The sequence below is a fragment of the Eleginops maclovinus genome, chromosome 1, assembly GCF_036324505.1.
Source record: "Eleginops maclovinus isolate JMC-PN-2008 ecotype Puerto Natales chromosome 1, JC_Emac_rtc_rv5, whole genome shotgun sequence".
Lineage (NCBI taxonomy): Eukaryota > Metazoa > Chordata > Actinopteri > Perciformes > Eleginopidae > Eleginops > Eleginops maclovinus.
In genome coordinates this window covers 24,110,078-24,122,570 of record NC_086349.1, presented here as the reverse complement: position 1 = coordinate 24,122,570, position 12,493 = coordinate 24,110,078, and the positions used below count along the sequence as shown (strand labels likewise).

General features: G+C 38.7%; 1 protein-coding gene across 1 annotated transcript; it reads left to right on the top strand.

Moving 5' to 3' along the window:
• Positions 1–918: 918 nt before the first annotated feature.
• On the top strand, positions 919–5,995 carry cbln4 (cerebellin 4 precursor). The gene is made up of 3 exons (XM_063887928.1): positions 919–1,572; positions 3,070–3,186; positions 4,069–5,995. Exons 1-3 carry the CDS (start codon positions 1,306–1,308, stop codon positions 4,264–4,266), a joined length of 582 nt encoding a protein of 193 aa, XP_063743998.1. The 5' UTR covers positions 919–1,305; the 3' UTR covers positions 4,267–5,995.
• The last annotated feature ends 6,498 nt before the right edge of the window (positions 5,996–12,493 follow it).

Genomic DNA, 12,493 nt, shown 5'->3' with positions numbered 1-12,493 from the left:
CGATAATATATTTTAAATAAATATAAAAATAATCATAATAATATAAAATTATATATATATATATAATTGATTTTTAAAAAATGATAGTATAAAAATAATAATACAAAAATAATAATATTAAAACTATAATAATAATAATAATAATAATAATAATACATAATACATAATCATAATAAAACAAAGGGCTTTACTCAGACATTAAAAACTAGAGAAATTAAAGCAAGATATGAGTGACTATAAAAAGGATAAAAAGTACAAGAGGACACTTTGATTAAATGCAGTATAAGGTGGCAAACAAATGCATTCTACAGTGGTTAGAGCTTAGAAATAACATCATCAATGACATTAAAATCTACATCATATTTATTATCATATAGCATCAAATACATTATGAAATTCATTAATTTGAATATAAGTTTGTTTCATACGTTTTTGTTTTTTTTTCTGGCTGAAAACGGTTTCCCCTCACTGACTTCTGTTGAGCACCACAGGAATGTGCAGCTGTAAATTAAACCTGAAACATTTTCTGCCCACCTGTGCAATGAGATTATGATGAGTCACTGCATAACCTGCAGCCACAGTGGACAGGAAGCTGTGGTGGAAAACACTCAAACTCTTGCTCGAGGGCATTTTCAGTTCTATACCTCTACATTACAGTCAGGAAAACCATTAAAAATATATCTGGAGATAATTATTTTGTGGATGTGCTGCATCCGAGAAAAAAAGACAGTTAGAAATGAATATCCCGTGAATCATATCCGGTCTGAACACCAACATTTAATGAGTCTACACCCAAATTGGAAGTTTTAAAGGATAAATATAGGCTTTTATGGAATTACGCATAGCCAGTTAATGACAACTTCTACATGTGCGTGCGTAAAGTGGATGGCTATGCGCGCACACACGCATCACATCACTGCGGGGAACAGCTGCCTGTCAGACGCGTTATTCGGAGAGGGACTGAGGGCTATGGACGATTTATCGACACATTCCCCTCTCACACTGGAGCAGCCTTCTCAAAAACATTTCTCTACTTTTGTCACTAGCTTTAAATAAAGTCTACCTATTTAAAAAAATGAGACGTATAGACAACAATCGGTGATTTTTGATTCCATTTTTTCTGCAAAAGAAGTCTAAGAGTTATTATTTTTTGTCTCATTTGGATATGGCACACATTTGGATCCAATAGGAGAATTTCACAGCGTCAGACGCGTCTGCGGCGGGGGAAACCAGGCGGTGGGACTCGGAACTTTGCGTGGCACAGGAGACGCTCTCTTTTTTTCGGGATCAGGCGCAGAGGGAGCCATGGTGAACTATTTCATACTGGTGCTCAGCTGGACTGTGCTCTCTGAGGTGGCCAGAGCTCAGAATGACACGGAGCCTATCGTCCTGGAGGGGAAATGCCTCGTGGTGTGCGACTCTAACCCCACCGCGGACTGGAAGGCTTCGTCCTCTCCGCTTGGCATCTCTGTGCGCGCCGCCAACTCCAAGGTGGCTTTCTCTGCAGTCCGGAGCAACAACCACGAGCCGTCGGAGATGAGCAACAAAACCAGAATTATCTACTTCGACCAGGTCAGGACGATTTTATGAATATAATGTCAGAAAGTGCTTCTTAATTGTGGGGGTATACACTGCATTCAACATTTCAACGTGACACCAAATGTCAATTTCTCCCCCCCAAAAATAATAATATATATATATTTTTTTAAATGGATAAATAAATCAATAAAATACAAAAATAAAGTAAAACAAAAGTATTCATAAAATAAATGAAACACTGATAATAAATGCATAATTTAACGAACAGCAAGATTGATGTTGAAAAATGGCAGATAATATTGCATCCCCAATATCCCCCCACAAACCCAACTTCCCTAAAATTTACCATCTGTCCAAACCATTTTTCTTGTCTCCTGTTTTTTTTTGTCCTAAACCTTCATCCTTGAGCACAGTTTTGATTCATGCTGATGTAAGTGGCATATCTGCACCCCAGAGTTTGGTTTTAGGCTACTTGTAGTTTGCATGTTTGATAGTGACTGGATTATGTTGGAGAGCTGGCATCCTGCAGAGCCAGCACACACACACACACACACACACACACACACACACACACACACACACACACACACACACACACACACACACACACACACACACACACACACACACACACACACACACACACACACACACACACACACACACACACACACGATTTCACAGCATCACCTACAACCCTCCCTGCTCCCTCCCTCCCTCCCTCAAAAAATCAAGGCAGCACAACCAACAAGAATGTGGTTAGTCACACAGCGGTGGGCAGAGTACAATATCACTGCCTGATCCCCTGCCCTCTCATTTGTAGCCTAATAATATCTTGTGCTGTCGACACACTGCAAGTCATCTGATTGGTGCGGATCATTCTGTTGCTATGAAAGCAGCACCTGTAAAGGTTTAGGCTGCGGTGGTGACTTTAACAGGTGTGCTTCAGATGTACAGGTAGGGGAGTTCCTGCTGCCTCCATCAATCAGGACCCAAAGTAGTTCCTTTAAATTCTGTATGTCATCCAGGTGCTTAAACCCTTTTAGAGACACTCAGACAGCGTTTAATGCATACTGACTGACATTTTCCGAGTGGTTTTTCAAGCAAAAGTAAGAAACATTTATGTATTAAATATATTATAACACTCTAATATTCACATGAAAAAGCAGTAATCCAATAGCTTCTAAATCTTCCCAGGCTCTGTCTCCTCAGTGTCAAGTGTGGAAGAGAAATCCTCTCCTTGCACCAAACTGGAACGTTTGTATTAAATAATGTCATTGAGCATAATTTAGATTTTTTTGGTGTGAGTAAGTAGGAAAGTTGAAAGCGGGGTTTTGATCCATTGAGAAGAAAAATTGAATATCATTTGAAGTGTGTTGCATTCAGTGAGTGTGTGAGCAGCCTTGTGAAACCTGTGTGCATGAAGAAATTTAATCCTAAAGCCTCTTTTGATGAAACCCTTTGCTGAAGTGCGGGCTATATAAACACCTTTGTCATAATGTTTGATTTCCTCCTCTCTCTTCCTCATAGGTCCTGGTGAATATAGGAAACTACTTCACATTCGAGTCAGTATTTTTGTCCCCAAGAAAAGGAATCTACAGTTTTAACTTCCATGTTATCAAAGTGTACCAGAGCCAAACTATACAGGTAAAACATTTGTATTTGCTCACAAATATATGTTTGTTTACTTTGCTAACCGGTTTTAGCATTAAAGAGGGATGAAATGTATTTTTTATGGAATTCTTTGGTGTGTTTGGGGGTGGGTTAAACCTTACGTTCAATTTCAAAATAAAGTAAAGACCCCTACAAAAATTCAGGCCCAATCATACATCAACTTGCAGGTGCAAAAAGGATAGTGATTTCTTTCCAAAAGAGAAAAATAAACAATAAAATCCCTGCAGAAAAAGACAAATATGCAATTTCCTCCATCCCTTGTACTTCACATACAATCCTTAATATTGACTTTTTGTCTCATTGATAAAACCTTTGTATTTAAAAAACACAAAAGGACCTGAAACCCCTAATTTCTATCTGATATACCTTAAAGATGATATTATTCTGCTCATTTTCAGGTCCTTATTAGTATTTAATGCCTCTACTGAGAAATGTCTCCATGGATTAATGTTTAAAAAGCTCTTTATTTTTCTCATACTGCCTGTGCTGCAGAGTCCAGTCTGCTCTGATTGGTGAGCTGGCCGGCTCTGCTGTGATTGGTCAACGGCTTAGAGATGTCCCAACCAGTAGCCTATCATGTACAGTGTGTTAGAGCGCTAGCCAATAGAAGGGTGGGTGATTTAGCCTTCGCAGACCATGTACATGCACACACACCTACAAAACACACTACAGGAAAGGGAAAACCCCCAGAAAGCGTTATAGGGAACCTTTAAAGGTATAAGTTCTAATTAGTAGCGACATGGTGAGTTTTAAATAAGAGGTTAAGATGTTATAAATAAGACGTAAACTGTGCCAGAACATATATTTTAAACTATTCAGTATCTTAAAGTTTGAACTGTTATTTCTGTTATCCAGGTGAACCTGATGTTGAATGGGAAACCAGTCATCTCTGCCTTTGCGGGTGACAAAGATGTAACTCGCGAGGCGGCCACCAATGGAGTTCTGCTTTATCTAGAAAAAGAGGACAAAGTCTACTTAAAGCTGGAGAAGGGAAACCTCGTTGGTGGATGGCAGTACTCAACATTTTCTGGCTTTCTTGTGTTCCCGCTGTGAGAAAAAAAAGCAAAGGAAAGAAGATTGTAAGCTTCCTGACTTCTTCATAAAGTGTGGTCACTGTATAATCAAAACATTGCTGCTCCATCTTGCCAAAATGTTGAAAGGTGATAGATGGGAAAGGATCAAAACAGAGAGAAGATTTGGAAATCATTCACGTCCCCTGGATGTGAGTTCCCGTCCAGATGAAAGAGACTCGATGAGCTATTCAATGTTTCTGCCAATCAAGCATCCTCAGAGAGGAAGACTCACAAATCTAAAAAGTACTTTTCATAGTTCAACGTGGCAACTGTTGCATTCAAGTACATCTGCGTTCTGGGTGTAAACTGTATATGCTTGTGTTACTTGTGTGACGAATCATCAAAGTATTCACATTGTATGTATCTTTTTTTTTGGGGGGGGGGGTATCTACTCTGGAGCTAATTGATCCAGGTGAAGCGATGATGGTGGCGACAGCTTGATGGAACACGTTCATTTGAATTTGCTTTAAAAAGAATGATTAATGGATTACTTAGTAGGCCTACTGGGTACAAAAGCACAACTACAGAGATTAAAACCCTGAGGTGCCACAAAAGGCTACAAAGACACTCAAAGAGACATGAAACAAACTTAAAATCACACAAAAACCAATACAAAAATACCACAGAGAGACTCAAAACCACCAGAACGACTCATGATTAAGGTCTGCTTTTATTGTGGTTTTTGCTCACTCAACAGTCTTTGCACAGAAGCTCCCATTATATGCTAAAAGCTCCATTATCAGAGTCCAAATTCCATATTTTTAAGAATCACTGCTGTAACTGATAATTGGCTTTTGGTGAATAATGAATGAAGGTTGTTTGTTTACTTTACTAGTCAACCTAGTCCCCCAGAAATCACATTCATATTATATCAATTTCATTTTGCAAAGATGCTTCAAGGGGATTATTATCAGTGGCAATGTTATGTTCAATGACTGTTTTTGTAATGGATTGTAAATCTGGAGACTTGAGTTAGCATCCTGATCCCACGTATGGTAAGCTTTAAACAACAAAAGCTGCTGTAATCAATATTTACATCATAACAATTGATCAATGGATGTGAAATGTGTTGCTTCATAATGATCCCATAGGGAATAATCACCAACACTCTAGTTCCCTTTAGATATTTGGAATATTTTGGTTTTACGGCTCATAATTTTAGTATTTTGGTTCAGTCTTTCTGCTTTAATGAGCACTGTTTCCAGCCGGCAGATATGTTTCTACCTTAAAGGATATATAATCTCACTAAATGCAAATCTTTTAGCTGCCTCAAAGCACAAAGACGAAGTTAGGAACTAGCTGGTGAAAATACTCTGGCATACTGCTGCAAAAACAGCTGGATATTTTCCAAAAGTTGAAACCAAAACTAAAATATTGACCTAAAATTCAGGAACAGACACGACTCCAAAAATGTTTTCATACTGCTTCATATCTGATGTGCAAACTAACAAATGTGTGCTAACAAAACGAGCCACATTAACAGAACAATAGGTCAGTGTCAGGTTGTTTCTGCTGCCCCCATGTGCCCAACCCAGGTCATTGCAGGTCGAGGATTCGGCGCATTTTCATTTAAGCAATACCGCCATCTTTCCCTGACCTTAACCAAACGTGAGTGCCTAATCGTAACCATAGAAAGTGGTACTCCTGCTTCAGTTTCTACAGTAAAAGTGCATTTTGTTGGGAAAGCAAATAAAAATGATGCCATTGAAGAGTTTGTCGTTGATACTTAAAAAAAAAATATTGTCATTATATGGATAAAAATACATTTCCCCAAAATGTATCTGCTGTTGAGAACTAGTAAAGGAAACTTCTACCTGTCTATTTGTAATAAACCATGAGTCAACTTGTGGTTTATGGGTGTTAATAAAGTTTAATGGAGCTCTAAGGACCTTAATTAGTTGACATGCAGATAATAAATAGGTTCCCGTCACTGCCAGTGAGCATAAACAGCTTCCACTGGGTAGCCTGAATAAATGATGAATTAATAAACCCCTTAATAGCTGCTCTTGAGCTCAACGTGTGCTTACTCTGCATTTCCCTTCATGTCTACAGTGGAGTCTGCCTTTCTGCAGTGTGTGATGCTGGTGTAGCCTGGTAATACCAGCCTGTTTGCATACAGTCTGGAACAGCGTCATTGGATTTGGATTACTGCAACACACTGACAGTTTAACATCATTGGAGTTCCCTTAACCAATCACTAACGTTTGGTAATGCCGTATGTTATGCGCCGAAGGGCAGGCTCTCACCTGACGCTTCCTACTTCCGCTTTCACAGTAGTAGACAAATCGCTACCTGCGAGCGTGGCTGTCAACGAGATGTGTCGATGTTGTCGATGTAACCTGAGGATTCAGGGGACAATTCGTAACTCGAAGCAATTATTTGGGAAAAAAGGAAGAAATCCTTCAAGAGTTGAAACAACCGAGCGGATAGCTAGTAGCGTCTCTTCCTCCGTCGCCATTGTTGAACTACAGACTACAATTCAAACTCGGGCACCAACTTCGACGTAATCGCTCTCAACCCCTCCCCCTGTTCGCCGATTGGACCGATAGAATTCGGAGTTCCAGTAATCGTTCGTTATGAGTTCTTGCCCAGTCTCACTTACAGAGGCAAAATGAAATTGGGCGGAAGTACGTAGGCTGGTATAGCCAGGCTAATGCAGGTGCACCACTGCTGGTAAAATCTAGCTTGCAGTTTGCGGAGGAGCTTATTCAAATGGTCATGTCACCCTGAAGTGATCATCTGCACCCTCGTTTACGTTTGCTGATCAAATGTATGTCATTTTCTAACATTTTTTGTTAGTCAGTGGGTGAATGTCATCCCTGGCATCAATGACATTTCCTTCTAGTAGCCGAGAAAAATGTTTGATGAAGGTTATTTTTCAGTTTCCTTTGAATAAAGAGGCAGAGGAAGGAATAAGTGTGCAGCTCAAAAGGCTCTCTGAAGTTTTACAGTCGTATCCATATTTATAAAGATCAAGGAAATGTACTCTGTGATGTAAAAGTGCAAACATATTCACTGACAGAACTGAAGGTACAAGAATGGTGACACTTATTAAATCACCCTGCTATTTTTTATGGAACCATTTATTTTTATCTCGCTGAACTGAAACGATCTCTATTTTTTACTTTCCGTTTGAGTCGCGTTGTTTTACTACATGTTGAGCGAGGAAGCTGGACTGATGTTTCAAAAGGTTATTCAATTATTGCTTAACTTAAATGATGCCGATGTAAATCCAAGGGTTAAAAGGTTTTACTGTGATCATTAAATGTTCTAATAACTCATGTACTGAAGAAATATGGTGACACATGATTAATAAAAACCGTGATTTTTATAAAGTATGGTTTTCAAAGGATTTAAAAAAGTTTCATTGCCAGTCATCATTTTACCAGAACATTTTACATTTCTTATTTGGCAACTCAGAGCTCCTGCTGCTGTTTTTGGATGGACCATCTTTTACTTGTCTGGTAGCACCAATTAGCTGAATTTCGGTTAGTTAACGAGTGAAAAACAAAACACACAAACATGTATGAAATAGCATATCTTGTGAATAGTTTTAAGATGAATTAATATATTCACCATCTAAGAACAAAACATTTGATTAATGATCATTTAAATCCTTAAAATGCTTCATGTGGTTTTCCCTTTCCTGTAGTGCGTTATATAGGTTTTTGTGCATTGTACGTGATAGGCTAAGGGGCGGGACATCTCTAAGCGGTTGACCAATCACAACAGAGCCAGCCAGCTAAGCAATCAGAGCAGACTGGGCTCTGGTTTCAGACAGAGGGTAAAAAGAGGTGCTACGTGAAGAATAAAGAGCTTTCTGAACATTAAAGCATGGAGACATGTCCCAGTGGAGACACAAAATACAAATATGAACCTGGAAATTAGCAGAGTAGAGGCATATAAAATGAATAAGCATCTATAGGCACTCCATATAAGGTATATAAGGTTGTTGCACAAGTAGACTCTATTTTCAAAGCCTCACTTTTAATGTTGCAGACGAGGTCTTCTGATGTGATGGTAGAACTCCAATTTTACAGCAACATCAAAAGGTTGAAACACAGCCAGGTTCTGTTGTGTGTTTTTTTGATTTGTCTCCTTGTTCTTTGTCTTCTTTGATTGTGTTTGTATAATCTTTCATAATTGGAATGGAAAAATGTTGTGGAAGGTAGAGAGGCTGTGACGACAGATTGGGATGGTTGAGGATTCAGATGGTGCCGCTGAACACAACAACCTCTCCTTGGTACAGTTTCATTTGTGACAGGATAACTCAGAACATATCGCTGCTGGAAACAAATTGCTTTACATTTGCATACAACATACCCTTTTGTGTCTTGTGATACATTGAGTATTTATTTCTTTGAAGGTACTACACACATTATATAATCTTGTGTGTGTGTGTTCAGTTTGGCTGTCAGAAAAGAAAGGATTTTCCTCTTTCTGTTTTTTTTTGCTCTCTAATTTCTGCCTCCTTTCAAATCAAGCTACAATAAGTCAAGGTGGGGCTCTGAAAAATGTCCTCAATCATTGCATTAAATTGAATTTAGTGAGTGAGTCCTCCAGCTCAGCCATTGTGGAAACAGAAGCAGTCCACATTACAGAGTACAAAGAGCCTTAAGAATCAGCTGAGAGTTGTTTATGAGTGTTTCCTTTGAGCAGGGTTCTCCTCTTGGAGAGGACGTGATGTTGTATTTCAAATGCACAGGATGGTGTAAATAAAAAGTGAACCGTAGATGTTTACAGTTGTTTGTTGTGATTCCTATGGACATTTACTTTTGAACGTACAATAATTATTTCAATGGAAATCATCAAAAGCATTGTTTTACTTATCACAAAAAAGAAGGCTCAAAATCATTCTTAGTCTGATGGGAAATTCAAAGCTACAGAGGACAATTAGGGTAAGGTGTGATTTTTTTTTTGGGGGGGGGGGGGGGGGTCTGACCAAAAGATCAGAATTCTGACTTTTTTTCTCAGAACTCCCAAAATAAAATCACATTTGGTAAGATCCCCCATAAAAATCAGTGCCTAATCGTCTTCCGTACAAAGAGGCTGAACTGATGATATATAACACGGACAACTGATGGTCATTTATGAAATTCTATCATCACTATAAAAACGAAAAGGCAAGTTTATTTATGTAGCTCCTTTCAACAGAAGGCACCAAATCAAATTCCTTGAATGTGTAAACATACCGGGCAATAAACCTGACTCTGATCCAGGTGGACGAAGTATTCAGATCTTTTACTTGAATAAAAGTATCAGTACTACAGTGTGAAAGTACTCAGTTACAAGTGAAAGTCCTGCATTCAAGTGAAAGTACAAAATTATTACCATTCAAACATCTACTTCAATGTTGTGTCTCGGTAGCTTGAATTCCCCTCCTTGGTTGTCCCTCCCCTTGACCTGATTAACTGCCCCGCCCTTATTGTTTACACCTGTGTTCACCTTGTATATTTAAGCTGTGTTCGTCTCTGTGCCCAGTGCCAGATCGTTTTGAGTTGTCACCACGCTAGTGTGCGTTATGCTTTGACTTTTGGGACTATGGAATATTACCTCTAGTAAAAACCTTCTTTGGAAACTCTTTTTGTGTCGAGTCGTGCCTTTGGGTTGTATCGTTTTATTGTGCCCCAGACGTAACATTCAAGTAACAAAAGTAAAACTACTCATGCAGTTTGATCCATTTCAGAAAAATGCATGATATGTTATTGTATCATTACCATAACTGCATTAAGGTGTTCATCTCTTTAATGTTGCAGCAGCAAAGGAGGTGTTTGTTTTAATGACTTCATAAACCTTTGGGTAGCTTCGCCTAAAATAACATGTCATAATGTATTCCTTTATTACTTCTACTACTGCTGTAAAATAAATGTAACGTACAACATCTCCTACCACATCTAAAGGAGCAAAGGTATAAATTAACTCAAATGCTAACTGGAGTAAATATATTTAAGCTCTTTCCACCACTGAAACAAACTTTGCTTCAATATTAGTACAGAAATAATACAACACCTACTTCTAATTGAATCATACCATGATGAATAATCAGTCACGTGGATTAGTGCAGGATTAACATCCATTAACAACTAATATTTAGAATAAAAACACATGCAATCCGTGTCACTAGTGGTTTCATGGCGCCTTTAATGGATAAACAGAGATTTCTAGTGATGTTTTATCTAAAATGTTGGATCTTTTTGGGATTAAAAAGGCAGTAAATGTGTTGGATCCTGATGTGTGTGTTGTATCTTGAAAAAGCAATAATACCCTCTGTTAATGAATCTGATCCTAAAATCATTTGCTGGCAGATTATCTGGCGCCGGAGCGTGATTTGTTCCCGTGTGTGTTCACGCTGTCAGACCGACTGTTTACGAGATAAGGAAGAAACAGAGAGAAAGTCATTTTAAGTAAAGTGCGTATCTCTCGACACTACATGAATTTCATTAGAGAACAAACACAAGGTCATCCTGAAGACATTACACTCTGTGGTTTTATGGGCGAGTAGCTGCTGGAGAAAAAAGAAACTGCTGCAGGAAAGAGGATTTTATGGACGAGTTCCTACAGTCCTCATAGCTTTATGATGGCCACGTTGAATTTCAAACTTAAATCTGACCTTTGTAGTGGCATTTCAGAGGAGAATATCAAAGCCTATTTGAATATATTTTCTCTAAACAGTGAAGCACTGATTGTTCCCGGCACTTGGTTTGAGATATTCAGAGCACTGTTCAATTTGACGGCATCTGGCGGGACGGGAACCCCTGAACTGAATTATATTTCTGCTTTAATCCAGGAAAAACAGAAAACAAGAGCCTCCTCTACACATACAAATCAATCATTCAAGGTCCCCACAATGACGACTGTTCTCTCAAACCCCTTGATATGTGTGTATACTACATATGCCAAGACAGTGTCAGTTTATTTTCTGTATAGCTACGTCTTAAAGCGGCCCTATTATGCTTTTTGGCTGTTTTCCCTTTCCTATAGTGCGTTATATAGGTTTGTGTGCACGTAAATGGTCTCCAAAGGTTAAAATCCTCCCACCAGAGGGAGTTTCTCTCCCACACAATCCCACCCCTGCCTGAAACACCTCCATTGGACTCCTTTGTTAATTCTGTTACATAGTGACATCACTATGAAACACTTTTCTATTGGCTAGTGTAAATATGCAGCAGTGTAATATGTCTTTGTAATTTATTTTATTATAAATCACAACAATTCTGTGTTCTGTATATACCAAAAGTTCATTCCTGACTTGTTAGGCCTCATATCCCTGGGCGGAACATCTGAAATTCAGTCCCTGTACCCAAACGATTTGAGGGGACTTCACCTCTTGATATTGTGTCCCTCACGTTTTCCTCGTCCCTTTTGTAAACGAGTTTCACGGGAGAGGTAAGCTTATCCTTCCTCAACACAAAGCAGACATCGCTAGTCAGAATCAGAATCAAAATCAGAAGTATTTATCCCAAACTGGGACATTTTGGGGTTGCAGCAGCGAAATACAAAGGGAAGCAAAACAAATACAAATAATTAGAACTAAAAACTAAAGGGAAAATAAAAAAGAATGAAACTGAAACTGAAATATGCAAATGTACAAAAAGGCAATAATGATATAGTGTAAATGTACAATGTTAAGTGTGAAGGAGTGCATGTTAAGTCGACACCGGCTACCCTAACGCTCCAACACATTCTACATAATAGGCTAAGGGGCGGGACATCTGTAAGAGGTTGACCAATCACAACAGAGCTGGCCAGCTAACCAATCAGAGCAGACTGGGCTCTGGTTTCAGACAGAGGGTGAAAAGAGGTGCTGCAGCACAGGCAGTATGAGAAAAATAAAGAGCTTTTTGAACATTAAAACATGGAGACATGTCCCAGGAGAGGCACTAAATACACATTTTAACCTGAAGATAAGCAGAATATATCCTCTTTAGACTGTGGCAGTTCACTTTCTGTCTTTTGAAACAACTGAATAAAATAAGGACAATGCCGACTGTTGTTCAAAAAGTGTTAATTCCTCATAATCCTCTCCTCTGTATGCCTGCAGGTGCAAGTCTGGGCTTGAATAAGTTAACATCTTAGCAGATAACACAGCTACGTGCTTAAGGTAACCAAAGAGGAAGTTGCATGCCTCTTGACTCGGATCTGAATTTTCCCATTCTCCCTGAATATTTTTTGCAGATGGACAAAATAGCAATACTTTTTATGATATG

Coding starts and splice junctions, on each gene's coding strand:
- cbln4 (XM_063887928.1), top strand. CDS start 1,306: ATGGTGAACTATTTCATACTGGTGCTCAGCTGGACTGTGCTCTCTGAG. Junction 1,573..3,069: donor GAATTATCTACTTCGACCAG/GTCAGGACGATT, acceptor TCTTCCTCATAG/GTCCTGGTGAATATAGGAAA. Junction 3,187..4,068: donor ACCAGAGCCAAACTATACAG/GTAAAACATTTG, acceptor TCTGTTATCCAG/GTGAACCTGATGTTGAATGG.